The sequence below is a fragment of the Daphnia magna genome, linkage group LG8 (genome assembly GCF_020631705.1).
Source record: "Daphnia magna isolate NIES linkage group LG8, ASM2063170v1.1, whole genome shotgun sequence".
NCBI classification, from domain to species: Eukaryota; Metazoa; Arthropoda; class Branchiopoda; order Diplostraca; family Daphniidae; genus Daphnia; species Daphnia magna.
Window position 1 is genome coordinate 4,832,249 of NC_059189.1, and position 21,065 is coordinate 4,853,313.

A 21,065-nucleotide genomic window follows, 5' to 3' on the forward strand; every position below is an offset into this window, starting at 1 on the left:
TTTTACGACGTCGTCATTCGAACGTGTCTGCCCTTTCTTTTTCCCAACGCCCGAGCATCTAACATCACTCATTTTCCTCTCGTCTCCCCTTTTCTTTTTCCCGTAGCTCATCAGACATGATTCTCTACTTCTATTTACTGGTTTTCGCCTGTCTTGCCAAAGAGACGAGTCGAAACGAGGATAAAATGAGTGCGCCATTCCCACGATGAGAGAAAGGCCACCAATCTCGTTAACCCGTGTGGTAACAAGAGTTTCAGTCAACGTTCTTATTTAATCAGAATGTGGATTCTTTTCAATTTCGGACGCAATTTCTCTCACTTTCACGCTACACTGCATGTTTTACTAAATATATATATATATACCTCATCTTCTCGGGACCCACAATGTGTCAGCAAAATGCTCAACCTATTCTGTAGATGGGAAGGCTGTCATCTTTTGTTGTGGCTCCGTGTCTGCGTAAGATAGTGTTTTGTTTCCTATTTCTGTTATTCCTTTTTTCCTCCCTTCTTTTACTTATCTAGCGTGACAAAAAAAGCCACGCACGATGTCAGTTCAGCCTTCTTTTTCAGTGCGTTCTATAAAGATCTTTCTACTATTGGTCCATCCTTATACATTCATCCGTTGCGCCGTCCGCACAGCCAGTTCGTATTGATCCTTCGATGTCTGACACAGGCGCGCTATCTCGGCGACACCTTGCGAGCATCGGATTTTTCCCTCTCCTCTTGATCGCTCTATAAAAAAAAAAAAACTAAAAAAACCTGGAGAGATCGAAACAACAAAATTTGTACGCGCTCGCCATATCGGTGGCGAGAAGGATAAACTGTGTTCGTTTGTCTAGTCGTCGTAAACTCTTACAGTCCAATAGTAGTAACTGGCATGCCATTACTACTCGCAGCGTGCGAAATAAACACGTAACATGAGAGGGGGGCAGAAAAAGACTTAAGTGTGATTACTTTCGACGAACTCTCTTTTGCCTCGCTCTTTTTCCATGTACGTGGTTTGCCTCCTGGATTATCCTCGGGGGGTGTGAGAGGTTGTTACTTCCGAGTTGGGAAAGAAAAAAAGACACAACTGCTACCATATCGGAAGGATATGTGCTAGAAGGGGAAAACCCTCAAAAAGCTATTATTATTCTGTGCCAGACGAGAAAGGATACGGACAACTAGGTTCTCTATTTAAAAAAAAGACGAATCGATACTTTGAGTCGATTATTTTTTTAGGTAACTCCCAAGTAAAGAAGGCAAACCAATTGGTTCGACTGTGATAGTAAGATAACGTCAGCTACGATTATCAAACACAACAAATTGAAAATTTGATTACATGCGAAGAACCTCATCAGATTCTAGCGCACATGTAACCGTACAAAAGGTTAAGGCTCCTCCACAAATAATCAGTCAAGAGCAGACAATTTTTCTTTCGCAACGGGTGGTTCTTTTAACTGATGCGCTACCTCTAAAAACTTGGCCTCGGCCGCCATCTTGGCATCGAACGGATGGAGATAAAAAAAAAACAAAAAAACCTCCTTCAGTAACAGATGCGTGCATCTTGTCGTAAAATTAAGGTCTCGGCCAAGCTAAGGGGACATAGCCAAAGGCCTCGACTGACGTAAAATATGCAAAGACAATCATCAATTATTCAACGTTTGACATGACCGTGGCCTCGCGTTCCAGTCGGTTTGGGATGGCACAACGTTCGGACGATGAAAAAGTTCTCTTACCGCCTCGATATTCGTCGGACTCGGGGCTGTCGTTGGTGATGGACGTGCACCAACGCTAGCCGTTTCAGCTTTCTTATCTCGCAGTGTCTTGACTAATTTCCAACGGGCCGCGCTGCCCTTGGTAGTCGATTTGAGTATCTTTTGTTGTTCAACATCCATCGGATCCATATTATCTTCGCCATCTTGAATGTAGCTCAGGTTGACCTCTACGGTAAGACTGGGCGATTCTACGGTCGTTCTTGTTGTCATCACCGGCGACGTTCCAGCCGCAGCGATGTTGTTGGCGCTGGCGTAGTAGACATCCGTTCCGTAAGGTTGCTGCGGTTCAGATGCTTCTTCGTTTCCGTCTTTCAGCGCCGTAGTTGAGGTGAAAAACGAAAAGACGGACGAGGCGATGTTGCTGGCCGTACTTCCGGCGGCTGACAGGATGTTACCACTGCTCGGGAATATGTCCGAACCTCTCGAGCCGGATATGGAATGCCGGTTGTTCGGATACGATCCAGCCACCGCAGACGTCGTCGGTTCTATTGCAGCGTCACCCGTGTGCCTAGTTGCTTCGCAGTATTCCGGTTCTTTGTTATCGTCTTCGTAGTGATAAAAAAGCTCGTTTCCGCCTTCGTTATCATCATCAAAACTCTGATCACGCGGAGTATCAGGCCCACTAGTTTCGCCGGAAGAATAATCGTCGTCTTCGTCGTCCTCTTCGTGCGCTTTGACGCTAACTTGTTTCGACTCGACGGCGGATTCTTGAACAGCAATTCCGGCTCTGTTTGGCGAACTCGTATACGATGCCCAATCGTCATTCTCTTCTTCCACCATGCACGGCGGCTCGGCCGTCATGGCCGTCTCGTAAACAACTGGAGTCGCATAGTCCCAAGTGGCTTCAGCCGGAGGCAAATAGTTGGCGTCTTCACCAGACGACCGGATGCCGTTAACAATGGAATCGCCTTCAAGCGCCGGATAAACCGGAACCCGCGATTGAAGTTCACTTAAAACTGCCTGCATTTGATTGTCGTATGTCGTCTGTTGATTATATTGCCGTGCAGCTTCAGCCAACAGGTCAGTTCCACCGGATTCCGCCCTGCGTTCCATCTCTTCCAGCTGCAGCATTCCATAGCGATACCATTCATCATCGACGTCGATGCTGTCTTCCGTGCTCTGCCATCGTGGGGCCGTCCGGTTAACGTTGGCCAACGGCCTTGGGGAAGAGGGGACACTCTCAATGTTACCCGTTGGCCGGAATTGGTCCGGTTCGAGATAATCCATGGATTGCGGGCATGGTTGTACCTCCACTGCATGTTTCGGGGAATCGTCTGCTGCAGCGCATTCTTCGCTTCTCTTTGGGCTGCCTTTGATGGCTACTTTAGGAAAAAAGATTTCCTCATTGTCACAATCTTTTTGTTCCTTTATTTCCGGCTGCTCTTCTCTCGAGGGACGACACAAATCCAAATTCAAACTGAGGCTAACACTGGCGTCATCATCCGAAATGGACGGCGGACGTTCTCTACGGCGACTCTCCGACTGCATGCCGCTGGATGAGACGATCGCCACGTCGGGCAATGCCATTGGAGCCGGAGATGGAACCGTAGTGGCGGCTGCTTCAGCGGCTGCCAATCTTCGGTAACGGCCCAATGCTCTAGAGGCCGCAAATTCTCCATAAGACGGACCACTTGGTCGTCTCGCCAAATGTGACGGTTCCGTCCCAGGAATGGAGGCAGTATGGGAATTGTCCCACGCTCTACTAGCGCCACTTCCAGTCGCCACTTGTCCCGTCGCATCATCGTCCCAATCATTGCCGGAATCAAATCCTTCGTTACAGTACGAGACAAAAGCTCGGCTGCTATGGTCGCCCGAATGATTACCAACGACGTCTAGTGCCCGTAGTGGCCGACGCGGAGTCATCAGCCAATCGTCGTTCTGTTGAGGCAAACAGTGCAGACTTTCGGGCCTCTTTCCGTCCGTACTTCCTCTCCGTCCGCCAATCATGTTCGTCAATTGCTTCATCATTTTCTTGCCTTTTTTCAAGCCCGGTAACGAAGACGTCCGGCTGAAAGAAAAACGTTTGCCATTGCCTTCATCTGATTTGCTAAAATGGCCGGTGCTTCCGCTGGCGCTGTGAGACAAATGCTGCCCATCCATTTCTTGCATAGCGTCCACACCGGGCAACGAGATGGAACGATTCTTCAGCTTCGGTCGGTTGAAGTAAGGTACGAGCTGATTAACGGCTGTGCGAATCTTCTTGCGCGGACTACTCCGCGGCTGTTTGCCCGGAGATAGCGCACGGGGCGGGGCGCTGGAAGCGGCGATGGAAATGTATCCGCACTGAGACACAATCACCTGACCCGAAGTCGTATAAGCGGGTAACGGAGATGACGAAAGGCCGCGAGAAGTCAACTCTCCATCTTGTCCGATTCGACGGCTGCTATCATAGGATGATTGTTCTTCGTAATTAGGAAGCGGATTCCGGAACAAATAAACACCCTCCTGGCAATCATAAGAATTATGATTCTGTTCTTGTTGGGAAGGCTGCTGCTGCTGCTGGGCAAGTGACGACGGCGTTTGATAATAGAGTTCGTAATAATCGATCGATGACGAGGACGACAGTTGTTCAGCTTGTGTTGAAGTTTGAACCAACCGACCCGGCGAAGAGAGTTGATGTTCCAGACGTTGATTTGGCTGTTGCTGTAGTTGATCTACTAAATCCTGTTGCTGATATCGCTGACTGGCCAATGAAGACGTGGGCGAGGGAATGAAGTCTACGACGTTGCCTCGGCGAGCAACCAGCTGATTTCGGTTGCTGGATAAAGTTGGAGGGTTCGAAATTGCGATCGATTTCTTCCCTACACGGTTCGAACGTCACCGTAGGATACAAAAACTGCTGCTGCTGCTGTTGTTGCTGATTAGCCACATTGGCTGGTTCTGGAACGAAATGTCCCTCCGGTAAAGAACCGGGAGCGGGACTTGGTGTGTTTGATCTATACTGATGCTGCGGTGCGTTCTGAGGATGGACAACACCCCGCGGACTGTACCAATCATCGTCCAATGTCGTCGGCAAAAATGGGTTGTCAATTTCCGTTTCCATCCATGTGGAATCATTGCGAGATAAAGTGCGTGGCGTCGAAGGATTGCGTCGTACGCGATTGCCACCGAGTGCTTCGTACGAATGATGAATTGTATCAGGATAAGGTTCCACCCGCGATGCGGCTGAATACGCCTCTGTTGCTACAGAACAAATGGAGCCCTGAACATTCCACGTTTCCGTAGTTAAATGCGGCTGGATTTGACTCGGTTGAGGCCTGGAACGCGTGGAAGGAGAAACGGCCGGTTGTTCGTACATCATTCGGCTGCTCGGTCGAATAATTTGGTCGTCGGCGGGGGCCGGCGGAGGTGGCGCCGAATCGACTTGCTGCTGCGTCGACGAATGATGGACGGCCAGGGCTAGTAATTGACTGGGACTAACGGGTGATCTTTCCGGGTCCATTGATGACCAATTTCCACTAAGTGACGAAACACCCGAATCGGATCGCATCGAACTGATTCGATTAACTTTCGTTGGCGAAAGACCTTGTTGTGATCGACGGCCGCGAGAAGCAGTGGACACCTTATTAGGCGATCTCGTGCTGGCCGTCGTCAGGAAGTTAGCCGAACAGTTGGCAGTGATTTCTTCCGACGCGCTTCTCGTTTTTATTGTGGGCGTTTTATTCTGCAGCGTTGGCGATTTCTGAGCCGATTTCGAGCGCTGGCCAAGGGGCGATGTCGGATTAGATGTCCGGGTGTCATCGTGACCAGCTTGCTTTTCGATCGGCGTTCGCAGGTAGGAAGAAAAACTGGGTGAAACATTGTCGGAGCTGTTGCTCCGCCCTAGATGTAGCGGATCGATATGGACAGGAGCCGCCGCTGCCGTCGAGGAGCCGCAATAGATCGATGGCTGTTGACTGCTGGAAGGGTAGCTCAATGAGTTGGCTTTAGGTTGTTGAAGTTGTCGGCGCTGTTCGAGTCGGACCGACTTTTGGCGAGCTGATTCCAGAAACGCAAGTCTAAGTTGTTCGTGAAGATCGCTACCGGACTCGGCCGAGTCACGCTGAGTTACACGGTGCGGAACACTGGACGACTGGACGAGCCGCTCGCGAAGTTCTTGCAGCCTTTGCGAATCTCTTTTTAACTTGCGACTAACACGTTCTATTTCACGAATCTGACTGGCGCAATCCGACGAACTGCCGGCGGCCATGTTGACGTTCGTCCTCCACGACCATTCATCGTCTTCCGTCTGCGTGTCTTCTTCCGGCTCGTCGGGCGGCTTGGCTTTTTTGCTTTGATGCCAAGCATTTTGGCTGCTCGTATTACCTTGCCGATAATGGCAGTAATCTTGGGCGCTGAAAACGTGACCCACTGGTTCCTCAGACGGACGGACTGAATCTCGGCGAAATTGCTGGGCCGCAGAACTCGATTCCCAAATCATCCGCAGCTCGTTGTCCGACTCGGACATTACCGACGGACTGTCGCGATGAGCCGAATTGAGGCTACGATAAAACGCTTCGTCAGCTGACAATCTACTGGTCTGACGAGACCTATCAACCGGTGTAATCGAGTAAGGATGCTGTTCGGACGACTCGAGAGAACGCAGTTGGGCCTCCACTTTGGCCGCGAACTTGTCATCGTCGTCATCATCGTCTTCTTCCTCTTTGACGTGAGACAGATTGGGTCCATTATGGAGATGGCTAATAGCAGATTTGGCTTCGCTAACAGTCGACATGTCAGCAGATTGTTTCTCGTCGGCCACCTTGTCGCCATACGTACCAACAAGCCGGGCAATAGTGGCTTGTTGTTGATAGAGCAGCAGCTCGACTGTTTCCAATCTTTCCCACATGGCGAGATATTCGGTGGACAGGAATTCAAGAATCTGCCAGGCACCGAGAAATTCCGCCTCCAACACGTCGATCTTGCGTTGCAAAGTGTCGACGTCGACAGCTTCCGAGTCTTGCTGTTGACAAGAGGTAGCCGTACTGATGGGCAGTACGGAGTCGATGGCGCAGCCGATGACAGAGGCGTCGGCGTCGACTCCGTCCTTACTCAATTCCATTATTCGTCATGACGGTGATGATGGGTGGGTGTTGAGGATGACCTGATTGGATTTTCGCTTTGAACTTCAATCAAATGGGAAAGTACAACGATGGCCGACCGCGTCTGTTGCATCATGATGCGGCAACCGCATTACGCCCAAGTGAAACGAAATAAATTCGGCTGCACAAAGAACACACACAAACACACGAGAAGTCGGCTATTTTCTAGTTCACAGTATTGTTGACATTTGAAGGAGATGAAGACGACAGCCGAGGATAATATTAACCGGATTTGGTTGTCGGAAAAGATGACATGGTGCAACTTTTGTTCAAAAGGAAAACGAGCATAGATGAAATGCAAAGACAAAAAAAAAAAAAATAAATAAATACAAATTCACAAGATAGGAAACCAAATCATGAACGTCATTTGGGTTGGGCTTCTTTCCGGTTCACGGAGATCCTACACGCTTCGATTCATAATTGACTTTTGAAGAGGAACTTTACTGTCGATCGAGGAGGTGATCAAATAAAAATGTTTCCGTCCCCTTTTTCGCTAAAAGTGTCACTTGAAATATTAAAAAAAAACTGATGTAATTTTTGAATGGTCACTTCCATAAACCATTCAAGCGGACAGGGACATTGTGGAGGACGAACTGTTAAGCAATTGTTTTGGCGTAAGACTAGCGTCCCGACAATCCGGATTTAAAATGAACAACAAAAAACGCTGAGCTGGTGAAAGATCGTATTTTCGGCGAGTAGAATAAACAAACCAGACAAAACAACAGCGTCCTACTTACCCTCACAAAAGAATAAACATAATCAAAACGCTTTCCAATGGTAATTGACTTTCATTTTTCGAGGCACGAACGAGCATGCAGTGACGGCTTTTCATGAATTATGATTCCCTAACTGAGCGTGGCGCGTTGTGCGCAGCACGCGTTACCATAAAATATTGTACGAAACCGGCCTCAAAATGGCGCAAAAAGAAAAGAGACTGATTGATAAATCTATATGAACCACGAAACGGACCGTGAACAGATAAAGGCCATCAAATCGGCCGCGCCGACAAGACACGAAATTTACAAATCAGCCGACGGCCTTTCGTTTTCATAAAAGTTTTCCGCTCAAAGTTGTAGAGTACACATGTTATTCGACTTTTGCCTAATGTCGGCAAAACATGTCAAGCTCGCCTGCCTTTGATGTTTCAATTCAAAACGTGTACTACTATGTCGACTGAGAATGACTGGACTGGCTGGTACAATCGACCGAGTTCAACGAGAGATTACGAAAGCCAAACACACTTTTAGCAAGAAAGGATAGCGCTAACGGGGCACGTCCCCGCAATATCAACAATGGCCCGACGACTAACATGACAAGATGGAAAGTTGAAAGCACTGGGCTGTCAGACTTGTGGACGCGCAAATTTGGATTTGTGTTTGCACTTTGTCTCGTCCTTTCAGACATTCAAGAAATTGCTCAAGTATCGAAATGGAACGAAACCAACTAGCGAAAAAAAAAGGGGCCGGAATCATTGATCCATTCCGTGACGGGAAAGAAGCTTTATACCCCGCATATAATCGTAAGCAATAAGAAACAAAAATGTTTCTCGAAAGCGATACGACATCTCGAGAATAGAAAAGTAATAGCAATACATTGCGCTCTGTCGACCCGCGAAACGTCTAAAAATATTATCCAGCGGGGTAAACACAATTGCGGAGGAGAATTTCTTCGCAAAGACAAACACAGGCGTTGGTCTTCCACAAGCACAAAACCCTATAATGAACAGGGGCGGTCGTTGTCGTTATCTGACCAACGTACCACAACCGACTGCCTCGCAGTCGCGAAGGCTTCGCTGGCAATTCCTTAAAGGGAAAGTGGGAGGAGTTTCTGGTGTAGTTGCGTCGAGACTACCAAAGCGGCTAGCTGGCGCAACCCTGGCCTTTATTTCCCTGCTTTTCTCCAATCCGCCTAGACACACACACACACACATAACATGGGTAAGAATACAGTACACAGCAGTACATTGTATTCCAGGTCGATAACCGTCATGCCTGCAAAGACACCCACCCTTTTCTCTCTTTGCCTCCCCCGGTGAGGATCCACCTCCTAAAAAAAATGGATAGGATCATCAGCGTTAAAGTTTTGTAAGCAAGAGGATGGACAACCTCCTTTTTAGAGCTGTCAGACGCCGCAGCGCATGTAAATTGTTGGGACTCTTATTCTCGTATTCTTTCACCTCATGTTTATCAGCTCCGAAATTTAAAAGTTTCAAAATAGATACCACATTTTTTTTTCCTTAACAGTTGAAAGTCTTCGTTTGGCAATCACGAAAAAAGGCACGTTTAAGGTTTCATTCTCCATTGATATTCGGCCCTGCCAGTTGGAGCCGGAAGAGACCTCTGTTATCAGGTATATATAGGCCAGCAAGCAAAGGCAACAATAGCGGTGTAACAACGGTTGCTAGGGGTGCACCCAACAGATTCAGTTGCCTTTATCAATAAAACAAGAAGTCCATCGGAGGCACGCTCGTGCGTGATGGGCTAGAGAACCTCGTGTCCAAAAATACGCGATATAATGAATTTTCACAATTTTTTTTTTTGTGACGAATCTCTGCTATTATACTTCCCTGTAATGGGTCTGCTGCGACTGCCATATCGAAAGGGTAAGAGCGATCCATCTAGATATTAGTTTTCGTAGCCAGACTACATGTCCACGTTGCAACGGAACACACACACAAAAAAACGTCACGGAAAAAAGAAATAAAATTCGTGCTATACTTTCCTTTCTGCTAATAGCACGCATTTTTAGCAAGGTATTGATTCAATCTACTGCTCTGAATCATTTAACAAAGACGAGGTCTACAATGCAGTGTTCAGGTCCGAAACACTTCATCAACGTCAAAATGGCTAAGGTATTCAGAATCGACAACAATGAAACGTAGCGTTCAGAAACTACGAATAAACACGGAGATTCAATTCTATCGAACCTTTCTGATTTCGCAGTCAAGCGTCATTACACTGCGCGTTATTAAATAATAAATACGAAAATTTGTCTAGTTCTCTACAAATCAGAAATTCTGGGCATCATTAACTTTACCATTAAATCACCTCAATATTTACTGGAACGAACGACAATGACGTCCATTTTGTTTTCAGTTCAATTGCCTATACGCAATCGACGCAAAATTGAAGCTCAAGACCATAAAGGTAAACACACAAAAAAACTTCTTGCTGTTAGAAGGAAAATAACTTTTCAGAAATATGTTGCATTTGTTTTGCCGCTAGACCTCTATTTAGAGTGCTTCAAGTATTTAAGACAAACAAAGACTTCAAAAATGGCAAGAGGCATACAACTGGCCGTTCCGAATCCAAAGTGGTCGGTTTGGACGATCGATACGATTCCCGACATTCCCCCCTTTTCTTTCAGGATGTTACACTGAAGCTTCAGCGGGCGATAGAGGGTAGAAAGGATCAATCGAATTAGTCTCCCATTATAACCAGACACACATTAAAGATAAAAAAAAGAAAATTAAATCTATTGATTGTAGGGGAAAGCGAACGAAACGACGGGCAAAGTTAAGTCAACTACGTCCGGGGCCGTCTATCTACATTTCTATTCCTTTCTGCGCTGTTCCGTGTTTCCCGAGGCCATAAGACGGATTTCTGACCGTGTACACCGCAACGTTATAATGAACACACACATAGACACGAAGGACGAGCTCGTGATCCTGAAATCGATAAGTTTATCCTCATCACTAATTCAAAGCAGCAAAGAGTTTCCCTCTATCGGGCTTGCTGGCCTTCTTTCTAGATAGCTTGATTCGCAATTTCCCTGGACATTTGGCCAATGAGGCACACGGTATCGCCATTCCCACTCACACTGTACGCATGCATATCACAGAAGTCTGGTGCCCATTCAATTTAACGTGGATCATGTCTCCAATCGCTGGCCGTGCGAACCATCAGAAGCTGAATGTCACGCGTGGATTAGTTCGCTTTCTATTGGCCAGCAGTGAAAGGTCACGACACATTATCGAGCCATCTATATACAGCCTTGTACGAAAAGGACGTTGGATCACGTTCTATTTTCAAAAGAGAGCAAGGAGAAAAGCAACATGACGGACAGTCTTCAGGTGAAGCAGTGAAACAAGCGCGATTCGGCGCAAATAAATCCCGTTTATCGTTCGGTCTCCGCCAGGACGCCGTCAGTTTTAACAAATTGAAATCGATTATTCACGCCACTAGACCTTGTAAACAGCATACAAGAAAAGGAAACAGCACCCACGACTTGAAGAGCTTCTTCTCGTCGGGCATGTTCCTTTCTTTTTATTTAGTCGCAACGCCTGTCACATTTGAAGCAGAAAATGTCATTCACAAGGTTTTCCTTTCTTGTTAGAATCAAGTTCTTTAAACGATGATGAACGTTTTTGGAACCCATGTTTTGATCCTCGCCATAACGGCAAAAATAAAGAAATACTGCGTAGATATATATTTTGTTTTCCTGCCGACATTTTCTATTTCATATGTGTTGTCCTGAAAGCATCTAGACATTTATTCGGTCATCGTTTCTCTTTCGTTGGGTGGGATGAACCCTCCCCGGCCTACGGTTATGGAGCCATTCATTTTACTCCCGTCTAGTAGTAGATTCTTCTGCATCGCTGCAATCTACGGAGTTCCTTACAGACTATACAGTCTAGCATAAAACTAGGGAATTCATAATGGACTTTCAAAAGCGGCACGCGTAGCAACAGATATCTTTTTTTTTTTCTTCCCCCGCCCCAAGCTGTGCCACTTCCGCTTCTGGTCGCTGCAAATGATGAATGGATTTCCGACTTTGATTTATTATTTCTTGAACCGAGTGCCGCACTTTTAAAACGCAACTCGAAACACCACTGCAAAAAAATAAGGCCTTTGATTTCCGAACATATAATACGATCAAATAAAATAAAAGATTAAAGGAAACGCACAGCCCTGAACGATATTCCCCTTACATGGTAAACACCAAGGCCCCCCGCAAACTCTGTAAACATATTTTTAAAAAAAGCACACAAATGATGTCTACTAAGTAAATTGGATTGCCCACCCCTAAGTGAAGAGTTCTACGACGAGGAACGCCAAACCATAGCTGCCGTGATTGAAGCACGAGCAAGAACTCACGGGTTGCACAATAATAATATCACCAAGCGGCCAATAGGAAAAACAAAAGAATATGCTCCGCATGTCCTTAACATAGATAGGCCTACAATATTATATAGCTGGAACAATAACGCAACATGACTGCATCAAAACCATATTTTACTGCTCTACATGTTAGCGACGCGTGTCGTGAAGACGCAAGTAGATTGGGGTCGGCAATAATAATGCGAATAGGAAACCCTTTAAAAATATTGGTCTTAACCCGAGCAGAGAATTTGGGGCACGAAAAAAAAAATTGCATGTAGGCATGAAATGGGTAAAGAAAAAACTTGTAAAGTTACACAGAGAGTAGATCAATACGGAAACAAGTGAGAGGGCACTGCAGTCACCTTTTCAAGTCGTGAAAAAGGGATGCCAGCCTAAATCAAACATTATCTTCTTTTACTCGTGCATTTTCATTTATACTGTCGAAACATTGTCTGTCAAATATGCCGAGGGGTTTTCAAAGCGCCTGCTTTATGCAAAAGAACGACAGATCGATCTGGTAGTCAAATAGATTGCAGCGTTTTATTCCAGGTATTCATATTTGCATCGCACGCGTGCCCTTCTACCTTCCTTTTATATTTCTCGCACGCTACTTTATTTAAAAGATGCTATATATTCTTGGAGACTAAAGGAATGGACGACTGCCTCTTGCCATGCAACGATGTCATCGATTTTCTTTTGCCGATCGTTCATGGTAGCCACTTTGCATAAATCAGAAGGAACGAGTTGTCGCTGCCCATTTTCCCAAATAGCCTTTGTATGGGAACTAGCAACATTCTTCGTTAGCCATCAACAGTCTTTACCCTCGTTTGCAACATTTCGAAAGAAAGTCGGTAATTCGGATGGAAGAAATAAAAAAAAAAAACTATTCAACTTCTTAAGTCGACTTGCACCGTAACCAGCGATTACGATAAACCGTAAAAAGTATATTCAACCTTGTTTGTAGTGGCGTCCACGTGTGGAGAAAAGAACCCCCCCACAAAACAGGAGAAAACAAACAGAACATGGTGGCAATCGAGTTAAGTCTTCCACAACTCCTTACTATCTTCAATCCGTTTACAACCACGGTTATAACAAATTGACTTATTATGTAAATTTCATGTAGGATGGTTTGAGGTCGACCATTGCTGACGGTGCCATCGTCGTTCAACTTAGATTGGCACTTGACTTTCATTGGCGTCTTGTGGTCTTCAAAGATTCTCAAATCCTCCCCGTAACCACCTCATATTCCCCTTATGAATGACCTATACACTGTTTACACGCAAACACTCAGCTTTTATAGGATCGCCCTTTTAACCCGTCGATGTTGTCTAACTCTTGCAGTTCCCTCCCATTCGCAATTCCAGGACGAGATTGATCCCATCATCGATCGAGATGATGCGTCCTAGGCAATTTGAATTGCTTTTCTTCGTTGGTTTATACGAAGGACGACGACGTCAGAGAAAAAGGAACAAAAGAAATGTTTCTAAAAACAACTGATCCCGTCAAAACTCGGCCGTTGATCTCTCACAACTTTTGACGAAAAACAAGAGAGAAAAAAAAAAATGAAACATAAAACGGAAGGCATCGGGGTATGCGTTTCTAGCGTTCGTATTGTTGCTCAACTCCGCCGCATACATAATAGGATGCGTATACATAGGGGAAATCAATATTGGGATGATGTTCGTTCTTTTCTGTGTGCTACGTGTCTTGTTTTCTCTTGGGGAACTCAGTTTGTTTTGTCTTTAATTTAGTTGTTGGCCTACGACACGACATCCACCGCCATTTTGATCGTTTTTTTTTTTCCTCTCCTTTTTAAAATTCAAACCTTTGATTTTCTACACGAATACAGGGAGGGACTCCTACGTCAGCATTCTCAAGGATGCAATTCACGGACCGTGCTTTTATTGATTGATAAGAAGACGAGAAAGGGGAAGTCTGAAAAGGGACCAAAGTTCAAGTACTGGACTGATGATTACTGTGACGCTCATCACGACAGACACATCTATTAGGTGGCTTAATGTCGAGGGGGTCCCACCCTTTAGACACGTCCTCAACCCTTCACGTTTGTGAATCGCACACAACATGAACATTTTTCTGAATGACAGACTAAATCAAGTTTCAAAGGAAAACATTTGATTACTGGAATTGTTTTTCGTACATCCTCATTAAAAAACCGCCCTATACTTTTAAATCTTCAAATGGCAAGCGAAAAAAGTACTGAAGGTTTTTTAATGCAACCATCGATCCCATACTACCTTATTAAATTAGATGAGGGCCAGTTCCCTACGGCGGATAGCTGGAAATCAATTATAGTACATCCCCCCCCCTCCTTTTTTCCCATTGTTTTCTCTCCTGTTTACGACCCATCTACTTTGTTTACGTACCCATCATTCTTTGTTACCACCATGATAAATGAAAACAAATAAACTCGTTACATTTCCTGGCAATCAAACGGAAAAACCAGTCCACTTTGCTTCAAGTGTGACACAATAACGTGCACAGGAAATTCATACGCTTAAAACAAAACAAAAATCATCTCGGATAGCGATCAAAAAGACACGAAGATCAATTAGCGGATTTTTTTTTAAACTCTCAATAGACATTTTCTCTTTTGTTCGTTTCTTACCACTACGGGCTTGACTTCGATTTCTTGGTCTTTGAAAAAGTTTATACGTACGCCTCATCGATCATGATAATGGGAACATTACGCAAATACAAAACAACGAATGACGTATAGGTCTCCGTGGGAGCATGATTGATTTATTACGAATGAAAAGTTTTTACGTTTACTCTCCACCATCTCCCCACGCTACGATAGATTTTTCTTCTAGAAAAGCCGAGAGAACAAAAGAACGTATGCTGTAATACCACCAGTTTTCTACGGAAAACACACACACACAAAAAAGACTTTTTCGGGACCTACGCGAAGATTCTCGGCGATACGCACGACCCTCTTCATCCCCTCATGTCAAGATTTTTAAGAGAAGAGTTTTCTTTCTTTGAATTAAGTAGAGAACAAACACGATGGTCTTCAAAGTCTTCATTTGTGAAGAGAGAACGTAGAGAGCGAGAAGCCCAGAGGAACGTCAACAATCGAGTCAAAAGTTACGTAAGCAAAGAGAGCCATTCTTCACAAGTCTACGAGGGGTTGGCAAGTGACGGCAACGGTGAGATAGAAAACTTTGTCGTTAACGCTGTTGTGTGCGTGTGCGCTGACTGTTGCGAAAGTTCAAAACCTTGTCGCAAGAACCAGCCACCGCCTGGCAGCAAAGTCTTCTAAATGATACGAAGAAAACCGCAAAAGCAGACGACTTGCTCCAACTTTTTCCAACAATCGCATAAAAAAGAACAGGAAGAGAAAGAGTGATCGCAAATTCCATTAGATGAGCAGCAGCAACAACACGTATAAAAATACGCCACCCAACTTTCTAGAGAAGTCGAGCAGTTCATCAAAAAATAGACCGTTCTTTATTCCCTCAAATAATTACGTGCAGTTGCTCCTGGTAACAGATTATCGTAGATGCAGAAATGTTTCAACAGGAAACTTAATCCGTAATGGGAGGACACTGCCGTAGTTTTCAAAATAGGCAGCATTCGAAACGAAAGAAACCCCGAATGGCACGACGAGCAACCCAATGGGTAGCAGATGGTGGATGATGGAGAAACCTGTGGGGAGCCATCGATCTGAAATTATTTCTTAGCCCTTTTGGCCTCAACTTAATCTTGGGGAACTGGGCATGTCACCCACGCACTCTCTATATGCATCCTTGACTGACCCTCTAGAGACACATCTCAAACGATCCTTTCATAAAGACGCATCACATATTCACAGGGCGTCTTCAGAAAGGCATTTGCTTCTTGATGCTCGTCTTGGCGACCCAACTTTTCAAGATAGAGACCGTAAAAAAAAATGAACAGAAAGAAATCCCAAGGAGAGCCATCTAGCGGATGGAACTTTCAACAAATCGACGCGTGAAAAAGAATTGATTTTAAAAATACTAATTCTTGGTCCGGAAATAGAGTAAACAGCATAAAAATAAGAAAAGAGTTTTTCGCTAATTTCTTTACCGCGAGATTCTCGAGGTGACGTCGACATCGGCACTGACGTTTGCGGATGAGAATAGACAATCTCTCGGTGCGTTCGGTGATGGACGGCGACCGCGTCTGTTTCGGGTAGCCTTTGCTGCGCAATTCGCACAAATCATCCCTTAATTCGTCCCGTTCATCTTCTTCTTCGATAACGTCATCCACGCAACTGACACCAAAAGGATCCTCCTCACAGTCGCCATTGCTCAAATGACCGCCCATCGTGTCTTGTTGGCTCACAGGGATCGCATCCTCCTGAGCGGAAGAGGCTAGACGCTGCTGACGGAAGACGTCGTCGCTGTTGGAGGAAGATACGACGGACGGCGTCGCCTTTTTACGCAAAATCGTTTCCAAGGGCACTGCCTCAGCGATACTACTCGTTCCGCTCATCAGACTTCGGTTACTGCCGTACAACTTCAAATTGATCATGTCGCCAATACTTCCACCTCTCGTCCAAGGATCTAAAGGTTGTTGCCCGTCCAGCAAAAGCGACCAAACTCTTCCTTGTCTCTCCCCACGCCTACCGTACGCTGCTCCATACTCGCCGATAGTCAATAAATCCGACGTACGGATGATGCGATCTTTTTTCAACAAACCGTCCAAATCGGAGAGACTCGAACGTCGTCTCAACTGATGGCTCGGCTTACAATGGATCGGGCTGTCAGCGTCTTCAATCATGGCCTTGTAATCTACGGGCAGTGGGGCCAGAGCATCTGACGCTTCTATTTCGTCAGTACCCGGAGACTGCGGAGAACTTGGATGATCGACCGGAATTGCGCTAGTGGATTTAGTTGGGAAAAGCGAAGCTTTCAGCGATGGAAATAACCAATCCATCTTCTTTCATCAAATTCTTGTTCTGCGCAAAACAATGTCAAACTTATTCAGAAAACTTGTTCGACCATCACTTCGACGAAAGGAAATGGCGCAGAAAACTTGCGCGCTTGAATCACTTAGTCCTGATTCGCTCAACTGTGCATGTAATGCTTAAACAAGATGCCTGAAAAGGTTTAATGAATGTGTCGACATTCAGCGAGGATGTTGTCGACGAACTGAGACGGAGCGGAAGCAGATCGTCTGGTTTTTAAAGAGAGAAACCTCAGTGCCGCTTAGTTAGTATACGAATAGGGAGAGTTGGGAGGAGGAAAAAAAAGGGGGTGTTGACTACATAGAGAAGCAGAAAAAAAAAGTGTAGCTCGACTTGATTACGGAAAACCGCACAACCCGCACGCATGTACACACAACTTCTCCCTGGAGCGCGCGGGTCCCGCAACAGGCGGTCGCATAGCGTCCGCATAAATAGAACACGCCACCGCCGCCAGCATCACACCACAACCAATTCCCTCCGCCTCTTTTGTTTTCGTTTATTTTCATTTGGCGGATATTGCCCTCGTATTTTTATAACAATGACTTTTGTTAAAAGCACTTTGGTGTAATTTCACGCCGCTCAGGTCCCCTTATCTGACTTCACATTCTACGTAAAATGCCGTTTGCCTTTTTTTTTTCGTCCCTTTGCCGTCGACCTTGATTAACACATTTGGGAAACATGGATACGGATAAATGGAATGGTCGACAATGTAGACCGAGAACATTTATCATCAAGTTGATATACTTTTGCGGCTCCCCCCCCCATGTGGGATTGAGTAACGATATCAGCGTATCGCCAACTCCCGCTGATGTAGACCGCACGTGGACTCTGCATAGCACAGCGGGTTAGCTCCGGCCGGAACACTTAAACCCAACGGAATTCCTTTCCCCACTGTCTGATGACTTCTCTTTTCCACTTCCATTTCTAATCAGTAATATTAGTTCTGATTACGCATCGAACTGTCAAGCAGATGTAATACGGAATTAGTGTCATTTTCAAAAGATATTGTTTCCCCCGATTCAATCAAAGTCACTGTGGTTCTTGATTGACAGACGGTCTCCGCTTGGGGAATTACGGGAGTGTTTAGAATCAAGCAAGTTCATTGACATTTCGAACATATGTCAAAGGAAAAGCACAAAAAAACTGTCAAAAAAATAAGTTTCAACAAGACAAATATTCAAATCAATCGAGTTTCCCTACAAAAGAGTCCAAAACGATTCGTTAAAAAAAATTGTGCTAGAGCTCGTCTCGGCGTTGTACCCGAGCAAAAACAAGCAGGTTTGATTTTGCACACAAAACAGAAGGAAAAATAGATCAGAAAAACCGTATCCCGTGCGAGGTCAACAAAGATCCAAACGAACTCGATATTTCAATTATTTACTCGAATATTGACGCCATCTGTTGGACGCGTCCATCAGCTATGGAGAGCGGAACAACGCATGACGGAACAACCGGATGCGTTATTGACTTACAAAGAGACTAAGCCATCTAGTGTTCCGGATGTGGAACGGAAAAGATGCTCGACAAGAGGCGAATCAAAAAGGCATTGACAGCCCGACTTCCCAAACGAAGTGGAGGGCCATCATTTATAGTCGCTGAAACGCTGCAAGCAATACGCACTGCCTTTGTTATCTACACTTTGTAGATCAAGACAGACAACCGTCTAATGACCCAACTATTCCGGTGTTTTCAAAGAGACATCATTATGCATAAGCTGACATCAAATCATATCGCATTATGCAACTGGCATTCCGCCACGGATTAGAATGCGAGAAGTGCAGCTAAAATGATCAACTCGAACGCAGTTCCGCGGAGAAATCAGAATCAAATATGCGAAATAGGGGACTTACCATGAGTTGGGCGCAGATCTTGTTGAACGCCCACAGCCATTTTTGACGTGGTGTCAAATTTTGGCAGGCGCGGGCGGCAGTGACGGGTGGCGCCGAGATGACCGAGTCTTGCGGTGGAGTCGTCGGTGGCGGCAATTGATCCATTTGGTCGGTCGATTGCATCCCAGGATCGCCTCGTTCGTTCAGGTACATGTCGTCTTCGTCAAACGAAACGCCCTTGTATTGTTGCTGAGGCGGAAATGGAACTTGCGTCGCAATCGGCGTCATGTCGTTCATGTCCAGGCTTAGATTGATTTCATTCACGGGCGTTCGTTCGTCATCGTACGAATTGTACGGACTGGCATGTTCATGTTCATGTTCATGTTCACGATCACGATCACGATCACGATCGCTGCAGATACTGGAAGAACGACGTCGTCGGAAGTGTTCGGCTCTTTCCCGCCTCGACTGTTGAGACATTTGGGACAAACGAGACTGGATGGAGCCTCGTCTGTGATCGGGCGGTTCAATAGATGGTCCACTACCAGCTCGATAATCACTGATCACCATCTGATCCTCCTGTCCTCTCGAACTCAACATATCCGTTTGCAGTCGATCCAATTCACCCATCATCAGAGGCGATTGGCTAGTTCTTCCGCCAAAATTTGTCGTCAATTCAGGGCCGGTTGGTGTCGTCACACTGGCGATACTTTCTCGTCTCCTAGTCATTGGTTGTTCACTTTCGACGCTTCCACCACTACTGCTCAGATCCCCGTGATGCATCATCGTACTTCTTTTGGAGAAGATATCCCCCAGCATTTGTAAAGGTTTGAGTGGGACGGCATCTTCGAGGATGGTCTTCATAATAGCAGCCGCCGGTGCTGTGATTGACGATTTTTGCGGCTGAGGCTTTGGTTGACTCTTTGTAGGTAACTCTGGAACGTAGTCCGTTTTCACGGGGGCTGTATAGTCATTGGAATGATCGTAATGTTCTTGTTGGCCATCGTAATTTTGCTGAGACCAATTAGACGTGGCATCTTCCGTTGAATAGTTTGCATCGTAATTGGCGTCGTAGTTGCCATCGTAAGCGTACCACTGGCCGTCGTAGTAATATCCCGTTTCGTCATAATAACCATAACCGTGACTCTCCTTGCCGTCATCGATGACAGCAGCCACGCTCTCGTTATATTGCTGGCCTTCGCTGTAGCCATAATTGTAATCGTAATTGTAGTCGTATTCTGAAGTGCCACCGCCGTCGTATTGCTGATAAGTTGAAGAGTCATCGTAACCGGCAGCTGTTGAGTAGTTGTACTGCTCTTGTGACTGATGGTTATTGCCAATTGGATAGGGCTGGCGTTGTTGCTGAGGAGGCTGCTGGTAATTCGCATAGTCTTCGGAGTACGTAGCTTCGGATGAATGATTAGTCTCGTGTTCATCATACAAAGTCGACTGTCTTGCAAGGCTCGGTTTTGGACCTGAAATGTTGGATAAAAGAGAAATGATTTCATCATATCACCATCGTACCAGAAACTTACTAGTTGTGGTTGGCTGTATACAACCTTTGGCAAAATTGGTTCGAATTTCACTGGCTGTTGTAGAGCGTCTATCTGGGCTATATTTCAACATTACAAAAGACGAATTGGTTAAAAGTGTTTAGCTTAAATGCAACAAATCAAATACCTGTCGTAACAGTTGGAAGAATTCTTGTACTGCCTGCAAAAAACAAAAAAACAAAAACAAAAACAAAGAAAGAAAGAAATTATAATTTTAAAGTGTATGCAGCTGATATTTGGTGCGTCGCGAAATGAATGCAATACCCGTCGTAGAAGCAGGAAGATGGGTTAAAGTTTTAAATAAATTTAAATATCTAATTAGAGGCATTGAAAACTAAATTTTTATTCAGTGAACATTAATAGCGTACATATTGCTCGTATGATATTGCTATTTTTGTCACTTTCTTTAAAAATGTATACAACAATTGTCTATGTTAAGTCTTCTGACTTATACAACGTGGCTTGGACGGAGCAAATGCTTATAATTCATGTTTCTTTAGACCCCATGAAGGTTTTGTGAAGTTGGTTGAATATTGCTGGTAGTTGCTTGCATCAAGAACCCTTGCAAATGCAACACACATGCAGCACCAATTTCCTAGCATAGCTTGAGTGTAGCTAGAATATAAACTACTTCAGTTAGCTGAATTGAATGGCATCTTGGATAGACTTAAAACTAGTAGGAGAAATCAGTAACAAATCATATGAAATGAACAAACAGCAGTGAAATCGACGCGTTGGAAAGAGCTTAATGTTGTTCTGTTTTAGAAATTGCTCATATTTGTTAAACAACAGA

General features: G+C 45.3%; 1 protein-coding gene across 5 annotated transcripts in view; it reads right to left on the bottom strand.

The window, feature by feature from the left end:
- The window catches only part of LOC116928319 (protein unc-13 homolog B), a 58,810-nt gene that overhangs the window by 17,379 nt on the left and 20,366 nt on the right, over positions 1-21,065 (bottom strand). For all 5 annotated transcript variants that reach the window (XM_045178243.1, XM_045178242.1, XM_045178240.1 and 2 more), the window contains exons 9-11: positions 20,400-20,432; positions 20,255-20,331; positions 18,741-20,194 (exon numbers count right to left, since the gene is read on the bottom strand). In XM_045178243.1, the coding sequence (XP_045034178.1) occupies positions 18,741-20,194; positions 20,255-20,331; positions 20,400-20,432 (1,564 nt within the window). The remainder of the gene's footprint in view (positions 1-18,740; positions 20,195-20,254; positions 20,332-20,399; positions 20,433-21,065) is intronic.